This window comes from Ceratotherium simum, chromosome 34 (assembly GCF_057802395.1).
Source record: "Ceratotherium simum simum isolate JZ-2026a chromosome 34, ASM5780239v1, whole genome shotgun sequence".
NCBI lineage: Eukaryota > Metazoa > Chordata > Mammalia > Perissodactyla > Rhinocerotidae > Ceratotherium > Ceratotherium simum.
The window spans coordinates 23,658,003-23,678,474 of record NC_141933.1 but is presented as its reverse complement, the minus strand read 5'-3'; the positions used below and the strand labels follow the sequence as shown (position 1 = coordinate 23,678,474).

Genomic DNA, 20,472 nt, shown 5'->3' with positions numbered 1-20,472 from the left:
TAGAAATCATGTTTACTACCGCTTTTCTAATATTCTTAACCACTGAACTTACCAGTTATGGTAACCTTATTTTAGCAATATCTTAAGAGGAACAAAAAATTTCCCGGTACAGCAATTATCACCTGCAGATGGCCTAAAATTAGCATATTGAGTTAACTCCAGAAACAGCTTGTGAGCTGTGAAATGGAGTTTAGATAGTGAGATTTCACAGAAATGCTTGGTATGTGGTATAAATAACCAGACATCAGGATACCAGTCGATGCATATAAAGTAAAATGAGACTACTAATAGCGTAGTTAAAATATCCTATGTAAAACTTGATGTTAAAGAAAATTTAATTTGATGTGAACATGTTGGAGTCTCTCTGTTATGCATAGAATATTAAGACTTATTTGTATACATATATCCAAACAAAGAAGGCTTGAAATTGAATTTATTATGACTTATAATCTGATTAGAAGGGAAGATAATTTAAGTATAGATGAAGGCATTAATCAATTTTATAAAAACTTGCAGATTTCAGGTTAACTTTTCTCAGGCCTTTCAGTGTCATTATTTGACAGATCAAAAAAGACGTTCCATTTTATGGCAAGGAGAAATAATTTAGAGTCAGAATTTAAAAAGAGAAGCCAGTGAACAATGTGAAAGAATTTAACTTTTTCATGAGGGGACTTTGTCTTGGCTGATGGATCATTTATTTGGTCATTGGGCATTCCAACAACTATTTCTGGCCCTTTAATAGCCAGGCATTGAAAGCACTGCTTCTTCCTTTGTCTCGTTATTAAAACTTCTTGGGAGCCATCCCTTATGGCCTCGAGGTTAAAGTTCCACGCTCTCTGTCTTGGTCGCCCGGGTTTGCTTCCCAGTCTCGGAACCCCACCGCCTGTCTGTCAGTAGCCATGCTGTGGCAGCAGCTCACGTAGAGAACTAGAGGCACTTACAACTGGGATATGCAACCATGCACTGGGGCTTTGGGGAGGGGAAAAAAAAAAACTTCTTGAATTTTAATTCACATGTGTAAAGAATATATGTTGGTGCTCGCTTCAGCAGCACATATATTAAATTGGAATGATACAGAGAAGATTAGCATGACCCCTGTGCAGGGATGACACACAAATTTGTGAAACATTCCATAATTTTGATATTAACTAAATGTATTGTGGTAATTGTTTTGCAATATGTACATATATAAAATCACTATGTTGTACACCTTAAATTAATACAAAGTTATATGTCAATTATATATCTCAATAAAACCGGGGGAAAAAAGAATATGTTTTGAACATGTCTATACATTGCAGACCATCAAGAAAATATTTAATGTTTAGCATGCTGTTGATGTAATTTTTTAAGTAAGATGATATCTTATGGGATTTTATTTTGTCTCTGATCATTTTCTGGATAATTTTTGGCATTCAGAAAGGAGACATTTAACATGTGACAGGCATATGGTATAGGGAAAAAAAATAGCTCCCAATGTATGCATTTATATTTCCTTAGTATCCCAGCTTAAAGTGATATTTGTTATGGACTATATTTAAATGTGTAAATTTATATCTTGGAAAAAAATCTGAATGAGCTTTAAAACTCTGCACAACCACTTGCTAGTATTCACATGGTACTGAGATCCTGGTCAGAATAAAAGGATCCATCGGCAGATCTCGTAGACTAGACTTTCCTAGTAGTTATCCAGATTGATCGCTGCCTACAAGTGCTATCCCTTCTCCTCTCCTTGTATGTAGGAGAGCTAAACAGTCAGTGGTTACCCCTGTGAAGTCCACTCAGCTACTGTGTGGTTAAGTCTCATTTCCTTATTACAAATGTGCTTGCGCGTGTGCACGCACACACACCCCCCCCACCCCTGAGTGATAACATTTTTATTATCAGTCTTCTCCTTTCTTATTCTGTTTCTGGTGATCTCAGGTCTTTGGGAAGCTAAGTAATAGCTTCTCTTCACAAAATGCTTGGGGACCTCTTTATGATACATTAGCTAAGCCTTATGGTCCCCTGATGAAATGTGCTAAATAAAAAATGTTTTCAGATACTGCTAAGAATGCATATAATCTATCCTTACAGTAAAATATTCCACAACTGTTAACATGCCTGATGTACATCTGTTTGTACTAGCATGGGAAGCCGTCCATGATGTAGTGTGATATGCAAATTGCATGACATATATAACAGGATGTGCATACTTTTTACTTCTTTATATGCTTCATCCATTCAACAAAAAGTTTTTAAAAATGCATCAATTTTACAATGCATTCATTGTAGTTTCTTGGCAGCTGTTTGCCTTTTTGCATTCTACTAGAATTTTTTTCTGCCTAGTGAACTCTGATTTCTTCTTTTAGAACTTAACTGAAATGTACTTGGTGAAGCTCTACCTGATTCCCCAGACATAACTAGTTTTCTCCTGAGCATCGATGCCCTCTGTCGCAATACTGTAGCACTCATAACGTTGTCTTGTAATGATTTATTTCTGTAAATATCTGTTCTCTTGCTAGACAATGAGCTCCCACCACGCAGCCCGATTCTGAGGACATAACATGGCCTTGACTGAACAGAAGATGCCTCACTATTGCTTCGTGCTGCTCTAGGCCATGAGTTGATATGCGTACAGCATTTCGAGGGCTCTTTTATCTTCTGGGTTTGATAAAGTAACATCAAATGTGCTGTATGATTCCAGTTCTTTAATTCTTACCCATATGATTGAGATTTTTTTACAAAACAAGTTTATTGAGGGATAATTTACATACCATAAAATTCATCCATTTTAAGTGTACAATTCAATGGTTTTAGTAAATTTCCAGAGTTGTGCAATCATCACTATAATCCAGTTTTAGAACAATTCCATTATCCCAAGCAGATTCCCAACTGAGGTATTTTTAAATATTGATGGAACTGTCCAGAAACTTCTGTGTGGTGAGTTGAACTGGATGACCTCAAAATTTGTCACTGTTTTTGGCTCTAAGCCATGTAGGGCACAACATACTTAAAGGAGGCCTAGAGAGTGCTGTTGCATCCTAAAGGAATAGTGCATGCTGACAATAAGGGACACTAATTTCTCTTCAGGGGCTTACTCTGTGACGTGCTCTATGCCAGGTCCATTATGTACATTACCTCATTTGAGATTCAGAATATAATAACCTGTAATGTAGATACCTTCTTCGTTTAATACATAATGCAGAGGAGGCTAAGGAACTAACTCAAGGTCACACAGCTAGTAAGTGGAAGGGCTGAGGTTAGAACTTTGGCCTGACTACAAACCACACTTGCCTTAAACATTCAGTAGCTCTGTATGTGCTCCTATAAAAAGACAAATCTTAGGAAACATGTAAGCAATTTGAAGAATTATTATTTCATCTGGGAAGACAAGAGGTGACTGTGTTGAAAGGATGAACTCTGAAACCAGCTTTTTCTTTGATTTGGTTCCGTACAGTTTGGTTTGAGGCCCAGTGGGCACATTCTGAACTGGGTCAAGCAAACCTAGAAAAGAGAAGAAATAGGGCTATGTTTTAAAAACTATAAAATATTGAGGCCATTTGGGCTGTCAGCATGATTTCTAATTGAGTTTGCTTTGGAGATTGTTTCTCTTTTTGTTTCTTGTTTCTTAAAATGTTAATATTTGTTGGTCTTTAGCAACACGATGGTCAATTATATTATTTAGAACATTGTTTTGGCTGCTGTAATAGAGACCTGGTAGTGGTTTAAACAAAATAGAAATTTATTTCTCTCCCAGACAAAAAGCTGGGTAGGTAATCAAGGTTTGGCGTAGTAGCTCCACGCTCATTGGGATCCTGCCTCTTTTTATCTCATTGCTCTGCCACCATTACACGTGGCTTTCCTCTTGGGGGCTAAGGTGGCTATTTTAGCTCCTTCCATCGCATCCACATTCCAGCCATCAAGAGGAGGACTTGCTGAAGAGGAGGACATGTATCTTTTTCTATTTTAAGGGCATGACCAAGAAGCTGCATGTATTACTTCTGCTCACATCTTTTTAGAGAGAACATAGTCACAGGGCCACATGCGCTGTGAGAGAGGACGTAGAAGATAACAGTTTTTATGGGGGGCAGTGAGGGTGGGAAAGAGGCCATATATCCAGCCGAAAATTCAGTTGCTAGGTATTAAGGGAAGAATGAATGTTAGAGAACAATTGGCAATCTCTGCCCCGTGATTCTATGAAGATGAGTTTAATGTGAAAAGCGTAAATGAGGGAGAGAGGGAGATCTGGAAAGCTCTAGGCTCAACTCTTCCCTATGGTGTCTTCTTTTTTATCTGGGCCGGAAGATTCAGCCAAATCCGGATACTTGTGTTGAAACGATTCCCCTAGGCTTTGAGGACACTTCTTTGTCTGTTTTGAAGCTGGCAGTGTGTCGGTCTTTTACGATGCAGTGTCAGTTTGAACTCGTGTTTTTACTGGAAAAAGTCTATACAGCAGCTCTGGGGTGGACATCTGGCTTGGGAGTACTGCATAGCGGATTTACCTTGGTGAAGTCTGGATGCATTTTCCTTCTTTAAAATATTTCCAGGAAAAAAATTCTCTTCTCATCAGAATACTATTTTAATTAAGACTTAGTATTACTCAAGATAGAAAGCTTAAATTCCTATGCTTGGCATGCATGCAAATTTTTCTGTGGAGGAACAGCATTTGTTTCTTAGAGAATTAATGATACCTAGGAGTCAAGAATTCATGTTCCAACCTCAGTACTTAACCATGAGGTGGCCTTTACTAAGCCAGTGGACAACTTAACTTTTCTTGGTTAATAATATCTTAAAACAGTGTTTAGAAGTAGCCTCTCTCATCATATTATATGTATTTAGTCAACAGTTATGAAGTCTTTTAAAAATGCGGGTATTGTTTTTTCATTGTTGGTTACTGGGGATCACAGATAACCTTAACTTTCTTTAAGGATGTGTTTTACTCACAACTAGCTAGACCAACAAGAGAAATGAATGTGAAGATACACTTAATCTTTGTCAACAGGTCATTTTATGGCATTCTTCTAAAGGCTTTTTTGATAGCAAAAGATCATTTAAGATTAGAAAGCTTGAGTAATCTTGGTAGGCAAGATATTTCCTGTGATAACATATGTCTGTTACTGAGAATGCATTTTGGGAGAAGTAGATGTCACTGTAAATCCTTAATTATTTGAAGATCTCTGTGCCAATATTACATTCCAGGCAAGACTAATTTTAGCTAAGTTCACTGAAAGCATTCCCAGTGTTATCTCCAATAATTTCCTCCGATTCCTTCTTATGCACTCTTAACACAGCCAAATGATATGGAGTATATAAAATAAACTGCTGCCTGTAGAGGTGGCGGGTGGTTTCATGATTCCCTTTTCTTTTGTGTGGGTGGGTTCTCTTCACTCTTTATCTATTGCCTGCATCCTCAGCCATCACGAATGTTTTGTTTTTCTCTTTTGCAGATGACACGATTGGTGCTGCCGGGCATGGTGGAAAGGTGAGTCACAAGCTCAAACACAAACACTAGAGAGACAGAGCTCATGATTATTTATAGGGAGAATCCTTTCTGTGAAAAATTCATTACAGTGACTAATGAACCTGCCCTCCATGTTTTAGCAACAGAGTAATGTGCTGGCGAGTCACACTGTGGAGCGTGAGTCATTCGGTGGTGGAGGCCTTTTCCACTCGATTCCCTTTTTATTTACCTCTCCAGGGTTGTGGTGGTTCCTTTAGATCAGGATTAAAAAGTCTGCCTGAGGGCCGGCCCCGTGGCTTGGCGGTTAAGTGTGTGTGCTCAGTTGCTGGCGGCCGGGGCTCGGATCCCGGGCGTGCACCGACGCACCGCTTCTCTGGCCATGCTGAGGCTGCGTCCCACATGCAGCAACTAGAAGGATGTGCAACTGTGACATACAACTGTCTACTATGGCTTTGGGGGAAAATAAATAAATAAATAAAATCTTTAAAAAAAAAAAAAAAGTCTGCCTGAGTCACCATCACCAACTCAATTGCCTGCTATTCTGAGGGGGCGGATAGAGTTTCTGGGATTTTCCCGGGAATACCTTCTTAAAGCTGTAAGCTTCCAGAGCCAAAGTCAGTGGAGTTTCATGAAGCAAGACCCCATCTTCTGATTTTTAGCTCTTCCTTGGCAAATGGATGTATAAGGAACCTAGGCGTTTATAAAGTGACTATAAGATGTCAAACTCAGCCTTGGAGGAAAAGGCTATGTCCACTAACCCCAGTTGTCTGTGTTCCAGTTTGAATTGGGTTCCACTAGGATATGCTCCATGGCTTCATGGTTATTGAGAAAGGTGTTGTAGCCGTCTTACATTTGAAACAGCATGTAGTGTAACGTTGTAATTAAGCTCTGTTCTTCCCTAGGAAGAACTCGAGCAGGAGCTGGGCCTTCAAAGAAAACCTGTTGAAAAGAGCTGGGTTTGCATCTTGAGGCAGCTTGATCACTTGCTAAATTTAGGGCTTCACAGTCATCCTTCCTCTGCAAAATAGCTTTGAGCTTGGACGAGATCCAAAGCAACGACAGCTTTGAAAAGGGCCTCCTCGAGGATCCTACTTCTGTGAGAAACAGCTCTGACCAACTTCAGGCAGGGATTTCAGCTAATGTTCATTTAGTACATATAATGGGCGAGGGGTTGGACTGAGAACTTGATATGTGTTAACTCATTTACCTTTGATGGCCTCCCACCATTTTACAGATGAGGAAACTGAGGTTTTGTTTGGCATCTACAGAGACTGGTTGAGAAACTGCTTCTTGGCAAGGCTCTTTGTTTGTAATTCCATTTTATATGTAGTTTTGTATATTTTAATTGCTTTTGTAAAATTTCCCTTTAAAACCTTTAAGCTGTTTTTTGTTGGTTGGCAGTGGGAGTGGTCAAACCAGAGACAGTGGTCAAACCAGACCACAACCCTAGAAGACTGCAGAGAATTGGGGCAGACAGAGTAGATACCCAGGAGGGATGAAATTTGGACCATCATCTTAATCCTGGTTTTGACATCTGCAAGTGGCATGTATTAATTCAGGATAGTAAGTCTATCCCTTAGAAAAGAAGTGCTTATAAACCACAGAGGTATTGTAAAAAGAATTTTTGTGTGTTGGTGAAAACCATATCAAAAGAGATAATGGTTGTGAAATCATTTTGCAGGTATTGGATTCGATGTGGGGAGGGTGAAAGGGGTAAAGGGGCACATGTGTATGGTGACGGATGGAAACTAGACTTTTGGTGGTGAACATGATGCAGTTTGTACAGAAGCTAAAATATAATGAGGTACACCTGAAATTTATGTAATGTTATAAACCAATGTGACCTCAATAATATATTGGATTTAAGGAATCATAGAATTTCGATACTTGAAATTAATTGAAACCAACCTCCCTCATTTGACAGATAAAAAGTGAGGCCCAAAGAGATTGAGGGCTATGAAGCTACATAATTAGTAAATGATACAAAACATAAGGCACTAGGAACTTTACTCCTATCTCTGTCGACCTGGTCGTCATGATCACAGTTAGCTGGAGCATTAGATAAAAATAAAGAATGCAAAGAAGAGGGTCCATCCATTCAACAGGCATTCACTGAGTAAAGTTTATCTTAGCGTACACAGGAGATGAATTGGATCCCTGCCTTTTTAAATCAAGTTGATTTTAAGCTAAGGTTGAGAAATGATCCAGTGGAAAGCCGTCATTAGGCTTTGTACTGAAACTGACAGCATGGGGGTGATTGTGGCCCTTGCTAAGAACTAGTGAGAAATGTAAGTGGATTTATGAGTCAGTACTTTCAGTTAGGAGAAGGAACAGCTGTGTCCACTTGAATTAAAGGAGTTACTAGTTGTATTTGTCATGCTAGGCTAATGGCTCTAACAGACCACCCCAAAATCTCAGTGGCTTGACACTATAAAGGTTAATTTTTTCTGTCACATCACAGCCAGTGTCCATCAGTGATTAGGGCTCTGCCCTACTCAGTCATTCAGGGATCTCAGGCTCCTTCCGTCTGGGGGCTCCCTTCTTCTTCGCTTGGGCCTTGCAGTTGGCGGCGGAATCCTCTGTATCCAGCTGGCAGCTGAGGGAAGAGAGAGTAAGGATGATTTTACGGGAGGTTTCATGAGCCAGGCCTGGAAGGGGTGTCCATTGCTTCTGTCCACATTCCATTGTCCAGAACTCAGTCACAGGCTACAACCAACTGCAAGGGGGCCCAGCAGTATTGCTCACCATGTGCCCAAGAGGAAAGAAAAACTCCAAGTTAACAGATGGTCTGAAAGCAGGCTTCCTTACACACTGTAAGTGATTTTGTTGTAGCCTGCCCTTTCTACCGTCCCCAGATAGCGTGTTTCCTATGGTTGGTTTCCATAGGTTTCGTATCTCTGTTGAGTATCAGCAGAGACCTTTCTAAAGATCTTTTGTTGTTGTTTTTTGCCGTCACTGATTCTACCCCTGATGTATGAGATTTTCCAAACCCTCTAGAACTATAGCCTAGGGTCCACTGCCTATCGCTAAACAAGTATCTATAATCAAACTAAGGTATGATTACCGTAGGAGTAGAACGTTCGTAATTACATTATAGCGGGAACGTGCTCTTGCGCTTCTCTGGAATTATAAACATCGTGTACAGCTGGAGCCAGGAAGCGGTTGCCATAACAACCATGGAAAAGCTAAAAATAGCCTTTCATACTGTATTGCTTAAGGTGGAATTATGACATGTTATGGTGTTTCAGGGCAGGCAGGTCTCTTTCATGTGGTAAATGTTTGCAAACTTTCTTCCACAAAGCAGTATTTGTATAATGCCTTAGGATTGCTGGTTCTAATTATATACCTGCCCCGCTGTTTGGGTTCTTTTCTGACACAGAACTCTGTTTTGATATGTTTCTCAGCCTTCCTGAGAGTCTGTTAGAGAACTGTCTGTACCAATTTCAGTATTAGGTTTAAGCTTAAAAACAGAAACAGAAACACATAGTGACCCTCCAGGAGCACGCTTATGTACTCCCCGGTAGGAAATGGGACTATGAAGAGCTGCCATGGACTCTCTTTTGCACGCTCTCCCTTGTCTGCCATCACACTCTGTACAGTGAGCTGTCCACGAGGGGTTGGCTCTGCGGTCCAGTGCTTCACAGTGGCATTTACTCCCCATTTCTCTCCTCACCTGCAGTGTGGGGCAGCCATGAGCTTCCTGACAAAGGCGGAAATCAGTGACTTATTTCAAAGGACACCGATCACTTCCTCTATGACAAGAGTATTTTTATAGAACTGTAGACAAGGGTACTACAACAGTGATGGAATCGTGGGGTATTAAAGAAGAATAAAGTCTTGGCAGTTTTTTTATCCAGGTGACAATTAAGGAGAGTCTTACGATTGGCAGTTTCACAGATCTGAAGGAATTCTGCTAGAGCATAGCTATAGGAAGCTATGCTTATACATACACATACTTATATAGGAAACAAGATACTGAATTTTATAGGGTTGGGTGAGTTTAATGTTTGGTTTGTGAGAAGGCTAGTAATTGAAGAGAATATGTTTATATGAAAAGGTGTTCCCTTGTCAGCAATGGTGTTTTCTGCTTCGTTTTTGCAGTTTCTGGTTCTAGTAGATCCTCAATAATTTGTACCACTGAGACGCCATTGTGTGGCTGCTAGCAACTAAGCAGTGTGATACATTAAGAATGGGGTATCGCAGAAAATATTACTTGACTTGTTTATTTGGATATTTGTCATAACAAACGGGAAATGTGCTGAAGTATGAGCAACATGCGTCTTCATTATGGAACTTTAGCAAATATTCTTAACGTACCTTCCAATCTGAGAATTGTTCCCTAAGTCCCTGGAAAATGAGAGATTAACCGGGGTTTGGTTTTATGTTTGTTTCTGGGTGCAATTAAGCACACGTTTGTCCTTCTGCTTGATATAACAGAATTGTTATGAGTCTGGCTGTGCCATGGAAACTGGTTTGACGTCACTAATTCTGGTTAGATGGAGGATTAGAGCTGGACACAGTAGTTGATTTTAAAGAGGAGTGCTTTGTGCCCCGCAGTCCCAAATGTTCATCCTCATTTCTGTGTAGACACTGTATACAGTACAAGGATTAAGACAGCTACCTCAGTGTGTTATTTATGATTCGGACAAAACTAACGTGAATATTATTATCCTTGGAGAGAAAAAGAGAGAATTTTGTGCTGTCGTGTGTGTGGGTGTGGGAGGAAAGGCTTTTGCCAGACAAACAAATACGTGTGCCTCTTGGTAGCACAGTTTTTGTAGAAGACATGTTTTCTCTACTGTCATGTTGTACAATTATAAATGCTATCCTTTTATTTACTTATGTCTAGTGCATTCTCGCTTTATATTTTGTTGATCTTGGATTTGTTGTGACGTATTTTAGAGGGCAAATATTGTGTTCTGAATAAAGTAGCCTCACATTCTGACTTTTCACTAGTTCAAACTAACTCTACCCCCTAGAAATTTTAAATTAGGGTAGAATATTTGAGAAACAAAAATCTCAGTTGCCTCAAGGAGTAAACAATTAATCACCTGCATAATTGTGCCATATTTGATTATTGGTCTGTATTGATTTTGAAAACGGGAAAGAAGTGTTGATTATTTTTAAATGAATTTTCTTGTATTGAAACCACTGCTTTGGTGAGTGAAGTCTTAAGAGTCTATTTTGGTGAGGTCAAGATTTAATTTTTAAAATGTATATGATAATGTTAAACTTTAATTTTGGAAGACTTTTAAATTGTATTTCATTTGTGAGGAATGAAATTAAAAATGTAAGATTTTTGTTCAAAGGCACACACAACCACCTCAGCCAGTTTGAGTATAATGGAGCACATAATCTAACTGATAAAACCAGATTCAGTGAAAAACATCATTTTCTGCAACTACTGTAAACTGGCTTTTTCTTTACTTCCTCTGAATGACTGAGGACATAGCAATTCATCCTTATATGAGAAAAGGTTAAAATATCACACTACCTACACCTACAAGGATGCTTAAGACTCAGGATGAGGGTGCAACTTGTCAGGATTTGGGGTTACTTCTCAGAAAGCATATTGTGTTGCATAAGATACAAAAGCTCTCATCTTCTACTTCATTAGAATCTGCTCTGAGCTTAAAGATAACTCATTCCAATATGTCATAAATATATTTCTCTTTTTCTTTCCCTCTCTTTTTTTTTTTTTTACAGATTTATTGAGATATAGTTCACATACCATAAATCCACCCATTTAAAGTGTGCAATTTGGTGGTTTCTAGTATATTCTCAGAGCTGTGTAGCCATCACCACAATCTAATTTCAGAACATTTAAGACTCTAAGAAGAAAGATAATTTAAACATCATAAATTAATACTACATTAAAAGTCTCCAGTAACAAAGTGCTCTTTAGTCCATTTTGATCAAAAGAGTTTCTCACAAATATAAATGAAATGAAATTGCTAGATATTCATTGCAATTTACCATTGCTAATCTTAGAGTGACTGGGTTCTAACTTCTGATAGACACTCTTACTCTCTTACCTTAAAATGTAAAAAGAAAGGCTTCTCTCTCTCTATGAGAGACACAAGCAAAAAATACAAGAATGATATAATTAATACATTGACTAAATATTTCCAACTTTCTTCAAAACCCTAATATAACATTTTTAAATTTGAGATTTGATTTCTATAACTGAAATGTTAATGGATTTCACCGCTTAGGAAAGTATGTATTACTAATAAGGACTTCAGTTAAAAAACAACAACTTGTGTCTGGCGACACATGAAGCAGAGGCTCCAGACTTCCGTTTGATGGTTGAAGAGGCGTCTCACCTAGAGGCTGGCAGACGGACTGAGTGACCTTTGGGGATTACTTCTTTCCAGATTTATGTCTAAAATAATGTAGATGCCATTTAACCACATTTCTTTTATTATTTTCCATATAAAGCATCTAGATAGTCTTTTTTTAATACTGAAAAAATAGGCCTTGGGGGAAGTAAATGCAGACCAACAATGAGACACTGGAGTGGAGGAAAGGAAGCTGTTCGGGAGGACAGGAGGGGGTGCTGGGTGGGGGTGCAGTAGCTGAAGAAGGGGACCTGAGAAGAATAGATTTGAGGGGTAAGAGTTGGTTGTTAATTCTGTCTAAAATTCCTAAAACCCTAATTCCACACTTTACCCAACCCATATATGCTTGCTAACAACTAGTATGTTTACAGCATTGCTTTCCTTAAACCTATTTTCATTTATTTGTAGAGTTAGTAATTCCTGGTAACTTTCTGACTTTGACCTTTCAGTAATCTCTCAGAGTTACAGTAGAAATTGAGCTTTGGGGCCAGCCCCAGTGGCCTAGTGGTTAAGTTGGGTGCAGCTTAGGTTCGGTTCCTGGGCGTGGACCTACACCACTCACCTGTCAATGGCCATGCTGTGGTGGTGGCTCACATACAAAAAGAGGAGGATTGGCAACAGATGTTAGCTTCTGTGACTCTTCCTCAGCAAAAGAAAAAAAAAAGAAATTGAGCTTTGCCTTTTAGCAAAAGAATATGGTTTGATGAACTATCATTGCAAGAAAGTTTTATTAAGTACCTGTTACATGCTCAGGACCGTGCAGTGTTTTGAGGGAAAATGTAAGACAACAGCCATGATGTCCAGAAGCTTATGGTTTTGTTGAGGGAAAGAAGTGTTTATACACCTAGAATGATTAAATACTACGGCAAGGTAGTATGTGATGATATGCCAAAGTAAAGGCATTCTTATAAGGATTATAAGAATGTTTCTGAGAGTGAGAATTCTTGGTGATGAGGCCAGGGAAGACCTCAGAAGGTAGAGATCAACTTGAGGAGGCTATGGATCTGATCTGGTCATGCCCTAGATTACTAAGACTGAGAAATGAGCTAATTGCAAAGAAGAGCTATTTTTGGTTGATTGAGTTATGCCTCATTCACTGACCACGCATATCATATGCTGATGAAAGGCAAGGAGGGATGTGTGTTAGAAATAAAGCTCTGTTACTCTGTTTCAAATACTTATATATCTTGTTCTGTAATTTACAAACAAGTGAGTATATGATTTCATTCTGTTTACTTGATACATTTTCCTTCTTAGATCTAAAGGGGCGATTCTGAACATCTCCTCTGTCAGTGGCATGTACCCAGTTCCAATGTTGACCCTCTACTCTGCAACCAAGGTGAATAGTTTTTAGTAAATCATGTCAGAATAAGAATGAGGAACAATTTTCAGTCTGAGAAGTGAGATAGAACTTGCTTGAAGTTTTCAAATGGACTGAGAAGAAAACAAAGATAGCCAGCACTGGTTTCAGGGGAGCAAAGCTGGGGACATACTGATTGGTATAAACTTTACAAATGAGGCACCAAGATCTCAGATTCATAGATACTTTTTTTCTCCCAGAAGCTCACTGGTTTTATAACTGATACTTGTACTGTCTGTAGAGAGCTGACCTAGGCCGGTTAGCTCAGTTCATCAGACCATGATGCTAATGAGTCTAAGATTGGGACTTCGATTCATGAATGAGTCAGTTCCATACAGCCTAAGTTCCAAGTCTGCAGAGCTGAGGAGATGGCTTATAGCCAGTCAGCACATAAATACACAAAGTAGGCACATGATAGATTGGGTGAGAGTGTGAGTATTTTGCCACATTATTCAGAATTTACATATATTGGTTGTCACTTCCGGAGCGAGACAAGAATTTTCCAGAAGGCTCTGTAAGATATCATAATTTTATACAACATCACCATTCACCTCTTCATAGTACTACTAGGAAAATAATTTAGAGTACTTTTCTATGACCTGCATTTCTACTGCCTGCAGGTCAATAGCATCATCTTCACATACACTGTTGAGGCGTAGGATACATCTCTGAAATGAAAATGACCATTGAGACACTGAAATTAAGCAAGCTTTTGGAGAAAAATGAGCAAAATATAATACACAATAAGAATTTGCAATCTGTTAGGGCAGGAAAAGAGCAGAATACCTGCCTTTTTCATTTGGGTTCTTTGTCCCCTGGAAAAATGTCAACAGTGACTACTGTCTTTTCTTGGCCCCACCTCACATCCCCACAATCTACTTGCTTTCAAAATCTCTGAAACATACAGTAGGCGTGTTTAAAATGAACGCCATGTTTCTTGAAGTAATTGGTGAACTCCAGCTTCTCACCCATTCTGCTCCACGGACAAAAGACTATTACTAATTGTGATGCTAGTAGAGTCATTATTGATACTTTGCATTTCAAGTCTGAGATTGAGTCCATATTTGAGGAATGGCACGTTAGATTTTACAAATAGATTTAAAGTTGTACTATTGGACGAAGACGGGCTGTCACGTTCATCTCAACACTTCTTGGATCTTGCCATCCCAAAGGACCAAGAGGATGCTTGCTCTTTTCTTCGCTTTACTGACAACAAAATCCCCACAGAACGGAGTCGAGCAGAATTCATATTGTGTTTCTGTTTGAATGGCAAGTGGGGAGGAGGAACGCATCCTTAGTTATAATGATAAAACATTTCTTCTTGGAAAGTAATTTTCTGAAAAAAAAACATAAGAAGAACCTTTTCCAGTTAAATCTAAATTTGATTTAGTTATTATATTTGGTAAGACAATAGTTAATTTAGTGGCAGATAAAAGCAACTTGAGGTTTTGAGGAGTTTTTTTAAGGTCTCTTCTGCATTTGAAATAAAAAGAACGATTAGGAACTATAGTGTTAAATGGTTCATTTACAATGTTTGTTTCCATGGCTACAAATCAGGCAAACTGATGTAATGTGTGTGTTCTTACTCCCACCCCCTCCCAGGCTTTTGTAGATTTCTTCTCTCGGTGCCTCCATGAGGAATATAGGAGCAAGGGCATCTTTGTGCAGGTGAGTGGAGTTTGTTTCAGTTAAGTATCCCTGTTTTTGTGTGGTTTCCACAGCAACTGGTGCTGTCTTGACAACGCCAGAAAATCACATTCCTAAGTAAGTGAATGTGACGTTAGCAGAATGTGACATTAGCAGAATGTGACATTAAAGACATGGTTTCTTTTTTCTTTATGCACTGAAGTCTAGATTTTAAAAGAATTGTTGCCTAGAATTTTTAAGTAGGGATACCTAAAGTAGAACTAAATGCAGTGTAAACAGGTGAAGCATAGTTATTGTAAGTTCTTATGGTTTTATTTTGAGAGAATTAGACTATAATATCTCTTAGCTGCCAGATATGTGAAGTGTGCTGTGACTCTGTTCCAAACCCACTGTGTAATAACCACAAGAGAGGAGAGAGAGCTGAATAAAGCTAACTTTTACTAGAGCAAGGATGACTGCATACACCAGGATGATATAGGTGTGGTAGTAGTGATTTTTAATTTTTTAAAAATTGTGGTAAAATATCCATAACAGAAAACACCATTTAAATCATTTTTAAGTATTCAGTTCAGTGGTGTTAAGTACATTCACATTGTTATGCCACCTTTGCCCCCATCCATCTCCAGAACTTTTTTCATCTTCTAAAACTGAAACTCTGGATACATTAAACAATAACTCCCCATTCCCCCTCCCCTAGCCTGACAACCACCATTCTACTTTCTGTCTTTCTGAATTTGACAACTCTAGGTACCTCATATGAGTGGAATCATATAGTGTTTGTGTTTTTGTGAGTGGCTTCTTTCACTTAGCATAATGTCTTCAAGGTTCATCTAGGTTGTAGCAAGTGACAGGATTTCCCTCCTTTTTAAAGCTGAATAAAATTCCATTCTATGGATATACCACATTGTGTTTATCCATTCATTTGTTGATGGACATTTGGGTTGCTTCCATCTCTTGGCTTTTGTGAAGAATGCTGCCATAAACAGGAGCGTACACCTATTTTTTTTGAGACCCTGCTTTCAGTTCTTTGGGATATGTGCCCAGAAGTAGAATTGCTGGATCATATGGTAATTCTATTTTTTTTGAGGAACCGCCTTATTGTTTTCCATACTGGCTGCTCTATTTTACATTCCCACCAGCAGTGCACAAGGGTTCCAGTTTCTCCACATCTTCACCAACTTATTTTCTGTTTTTGTTTTTAAATAACAGCCGTCCTAATGGGTGTGAAGTGGTATCTCTTTGTGGTTTTGATTTGCATTTCCCTAATGATTAGTGACGTTGAGCACTTTTTCAAATGCTTTCTGGCCATTTGTATGTCTTCTTTGGATAAATGTATATTCAAGTCCTTTGCCCATTTTTCACTTGGGTTGTTTGCTGTTTATTGTTGAATTGTGGGAGTTCTTTGTATATTCTGGTTAGTAACCCTTTATTAGGTATGAGATTTGCATATGTTTTCTCCCACTCAATGGGTTGCCTTTTCATCCAAGGGATAATGTCCTCTGATACATAAAACTTTTTAATTTTGGTATAGTCCACTTTACCTGTTTTTTCTTTCGTAGCTTATGCTTTTGGTGTCATTGAAGAAATCAGTGCCAAGTCTAATGTTTTCTATGTTTTCTTTCAAGAGTTTTATAGTTTTAGCTCTTACATTTAGTCTTTTGCTCCACTTTGACTTAATTTTTATAGAGACCTTTGATTTTATTATGTAGCTAACAGGTACAACGCTGTGATAATACAATACAAAATACAAGAGGAAGCAAATGTAGTTTTTATAGGTATCTATCTCAAATTGGCTATTGTTCAACACAAATAATGGCTTACACCCTTTCTATGCTCAGGCACATTTTTCACAATGTCTTGGGATTAGTTACAATTCTTACCTCTTTCCTGCTCCTGCCCACCACCTGCCCCCACCTCTTCACACCCCCAGTGTTGATATGGCTTTCATTGCTGTGAGCCTAGTATTTAGCATTTTGCACCCTGAAGCCTCAAATGATCAATCATCATAACAATAGCTAATATTTGAGGGGATCCTTTCCAGGCACAGTACTAAGCGCGTCCTATGTATCCATGTATTTCATTGCAATGACCTCACAGGATGGTGTGATCGTCATCTTCTTTAAATTTATAGAAATTGGGGTTTAGAGAGGTTAAGCCACTTGCCCATGTTGAACCAGGACTCAAGTCTGAGTCTGTTTGGCACCAGAGCCTTGTTCTTAACCACTGGGCGACTTGCTCCAGGCCTTTAGGACAGCACTGAGCACTTATTGGACCCACCTGTGCTCAGGCGGTTATAGAACCAGAAGGTGCCTGTTCCATCTCCTCCCTTATATCTTTAGACAGTCAGGATGGGCCTGAGTGTTATTCAGGTCTGGCTTCTAAACCTTTTCATTCTATGAGTGGATCCCCGAGCGAACTCACCCACAGCGAGAAGGAGTGGTAGTTGGAAGAAGTATAGGGTGAATGTTTCCTCATCTTCCAGGGTCAACTTGGTCAACTCTCAACCCCCAGCTGAGCTTTGGCCAAAAGGACCCTTAGATGTCATAGCCACTTGGTATTGTTATGATTTGTAGCTTCCCATAGGGTACACTGGGGAGGACAGGGTTTTTCGAGAATCCAGAATTTTATACTGGACTACCCCACTCCACTACCCCACTCCGCTCTCCCTCTTCCCTGAGACACCACTCATCTTAATGCTCGTAGCTTGAATCTGCCACATAGAACATGCTGTATTTGGCTAGCAAGAAAACCAGTAAAGCATCACATGCCACACAGTGCTGTGCCGTTTTCTCATTCTGATGAATTTATTGTCATCAAGCTATTAATTGAAAAATGTTTAAACACGTGCTGAGACAAGGCAGGAATCCTAAGGTCCGTGGGTAGGTGACCTATAAGCAGTGTGACCAGAAGCTGCAGGTGTTTCAGTGACAAAAAGGAGTATTAGGCCTTGTGAGCACAGATGAGCGATTTCCAAAGTTCTGTGAATGGACTAGACCGTCTCCTCCCTTGTCCCCACAGCTTGATTCCCTCAGAGATCTTTTCTCCAGATTTGCTGCCTATTAATCTGGTGTGACTAGAAGCGACTACAAAAATACGTTAGCGTTTGCTTTCCGAAATACTGTACTTGGATAAACTTTTATTTTTTATTGTGAAATTTTTGTTGTACATTATTGTTTATCAGTCACCATGTAAGTGCATCCCTCCACCCCTTGTGCCCACCCCCCACCCCCCTTGCTCCTGGTAGCCACCATACAGTTCTATCTGTGCGTGTATTGGTTTATCTTCCACATATGAGTGTGAAATCATGCCCTGTTTGTCTTTCTCTTTCTGGCTTATTTCACTTAACATAATACCCTCCGGGTTGGATAAACTTTTATTTTTCCCTAATAATGAATTATAAATTACGTGAGTTCATTGATCATTGTCTTCCTTCCTATGAATTCATTCAGGGTTTAAACTTTGAATGAATTTGGTGAAAAAATAAAAACTCAGATGTTTGTGAGGGAAAGCACAGTTGTCAATTCTGTGTGAACACCTCAGAATGCTGAAGTAGAATAGAATTAATTCTAATTCTCATATTAATTCTGACCAAAGGGACAAACAAATCTGGTCTCAATGAAGCTTAAATATTATTAGTTTTTCTCTGGCAGTGTTGTATGTCTGCACATTTTTGGGACTAGGAGTATTTATCAGCTCATTTCCCCTTCCGTTCCATCCCACATACTGTTTCCTGGGTGATCTTGTTAACATACGAGTCAGATCATGTTGCTTTCCTTCATAGTCCTCCAGTGGCTGCCCCCCATGTTTAGGATTGAATCCAGACTCCCCAAGGCCATCGCCTTTCTTGCCGCCCATCATCCTACCCTGCGTCACAGCCAGAGTAGTGTTGTGGTCATTGTGGTGTTAGGTGCATGCTCTGTCCTCTGCAGGGCCCACGGCTGGCTCCTCTGCTGGCATGCCCTTTCCCCAGCTCCCCTCCAGGTCTAACCTGCACATCTCCCCACCCCACTCACACCTGAGCCTATGAGCGCTATCCACCTTTCTCAGCTCGGGCTGCACGTCACCCGCCCTGGGAAACCTTCTCTCAGCCGCCTGGCCCATTTGGTTATGCCCTTCCTTCCTTCTGCTCTCTTAGTTGTTATTATCTGCCTCTGCCTGATACTCTGTGGCCCTTCCCCCGTCCCCCACTTCAATGTGTTCTTGAGAACAAGGCTTGTACCTGGTTGTCTGTGTGTTGCTAATGGAGTATGTGATTTGGGGCACCCTGGAGACCTGCCTTTTGCTCAGCAGCACGGAGGACTCTGTGTATGCACGGCCGTGCTTTGCGGTGCGGGCGTCTGTTTTGAAGGCCTTTTGAGCTGCTGCTTCTGCTCCGGTATGCCTCTGGTCTGGAATTTTCACAATGTCTATGTCTAGAGGGCTGCCAGGCTGATGCTTTGTTGCTAAATTTCAATTTCTTCTAATCTGTGGAAGGGAAGGTCTTTTTAGGTCTACCTCCATGTGAATGTACGTCAGATTGCTCTTTTGGGAGAGGAAGAGGGTATGTTGTTCAAATTTTAGGTTGTTTTATATTAATTCTTCATTAATATTTTTTCCTTTGCTTTTCTTTTTCCATTTTCCCTCAACTTCATTCCTATAATTTTGTAAAAGCATTTAAAATTTCCTTCATGAGTTCAGATTTGCCATTATGTTCCCTGGAAACACAAACAAACAGTAGTGACAAGTGATATAAATGCCCTGGGGGTGAATTTTGGACTCGGACTATTGATTTTTAAGTAGAGGATAAGAAATACATTCTTGTAAACCTTATCAAAAGTGTGTTCTGTTGGTGAGGACTGTCTGTTCTCAGGATTACCCTGTTATTAAAGCCCAGTCAAAATTATTGTAACTCTTTCAAAGGGCAAAATCATAAGTAATTGACTGGCTAGTTGGTGGGCCCAAGTCCTGGCTTCATCCGTGTGCCCTGTACCACCTACCCATTAATGCTGAGCTGTTAAAAAATAGCTAAGACTAAGCCTACATCCTAAAACTATGCTTCTTGAACTCTTATTCTGTAAAACTGGGACAAGCCTTGTTTTTTAAAAAACTTTTTATTTGGAAATAATTTCAAATCTACAGAAAAGTTTTAAGAATAAGGATAGTACAGGGCCGGCCCCGTGGCTTAGTGGTTAAGTGTACGCGCTCCGCTACTGGCGGCCCAGGTTCGGATCCCGGGCCCGCACCGAGGCACCGCTTCTCCGGCCATGCTGAGGCCGTGTCCCACATACAGCAACTAGAAGGATGTGCAGCTATGACATACAACTATCTACTGGGGCTTTGGGGAAGAAAAAGGAGGAGGATTGGCAATAGATGTTAGCTCAGAGCCAGTCTTCCTCAGCAAAAAGAGGAGGATTAGCGTGGATATTAGCTCAGGGCTGATCTTCCTCACAAAAAAAAAAGAATAGTACAAAGAACACCCAATACCTTTTACTCAGAGTCACTTATTGTTAACATTTTACTCCTTTTGTTTTATCTTTGGAAATTAAGTTGCATACATTATGGTTCTTTACCTCTAAATACTTGAGTGTGTATTTCCAAAGAATAAGGATGTTCTGTGATATAACCACAATACGGTTACCAACTTTAGAGTCAACATTGATATAATATTTTTATCTAATCTATCATCTGTATTCCAATTTTTG

The 20,472-nt window shown here is 39.6% G+C and overlaps 1 protein-coding gene and 1 non-coding gene across 2 annotated transcripts in view; both read left to right on the top strand.

Moving 5' to 3' along the window:
* Nucleotides 1–20,472, top strand: part of HSD17B12 (hydroxysteroid 17-beta dehydrogenase 12) — a 155,494-nt gene that overhangs the window by 124,793 nt on the left and 10,229 nt on the right. Inside the window, exons 7-9 of the mRNA XM_004436883.3 lie at nucleotides 5,430–5,464; nucleotides 13,042–13,123; nucleotides 14,747–14,812. Coding sequence (XP_004436940.1) covers nucleotides 5,430–5,464; nucleotides 13,042–13,123; nucleotides 14,747–14,812 — 183 coding nt within the window. The remainder of the gene's footprint in view (nucleotides 1–5,429; nucleotides 5,465–13,041; nucleotides 13,124–14,746; nucleotides 14,813–20,472) is intronic.
* Nucleotides 1,035–1,140, top strand: LOC147912656 (U6 spliceosomal RNA). Its single transcript, XR_015549809.1, has one exon. It is a non-coding gene; the product is annotated as a U6 spliceosomal RNA (small nuclear RNA).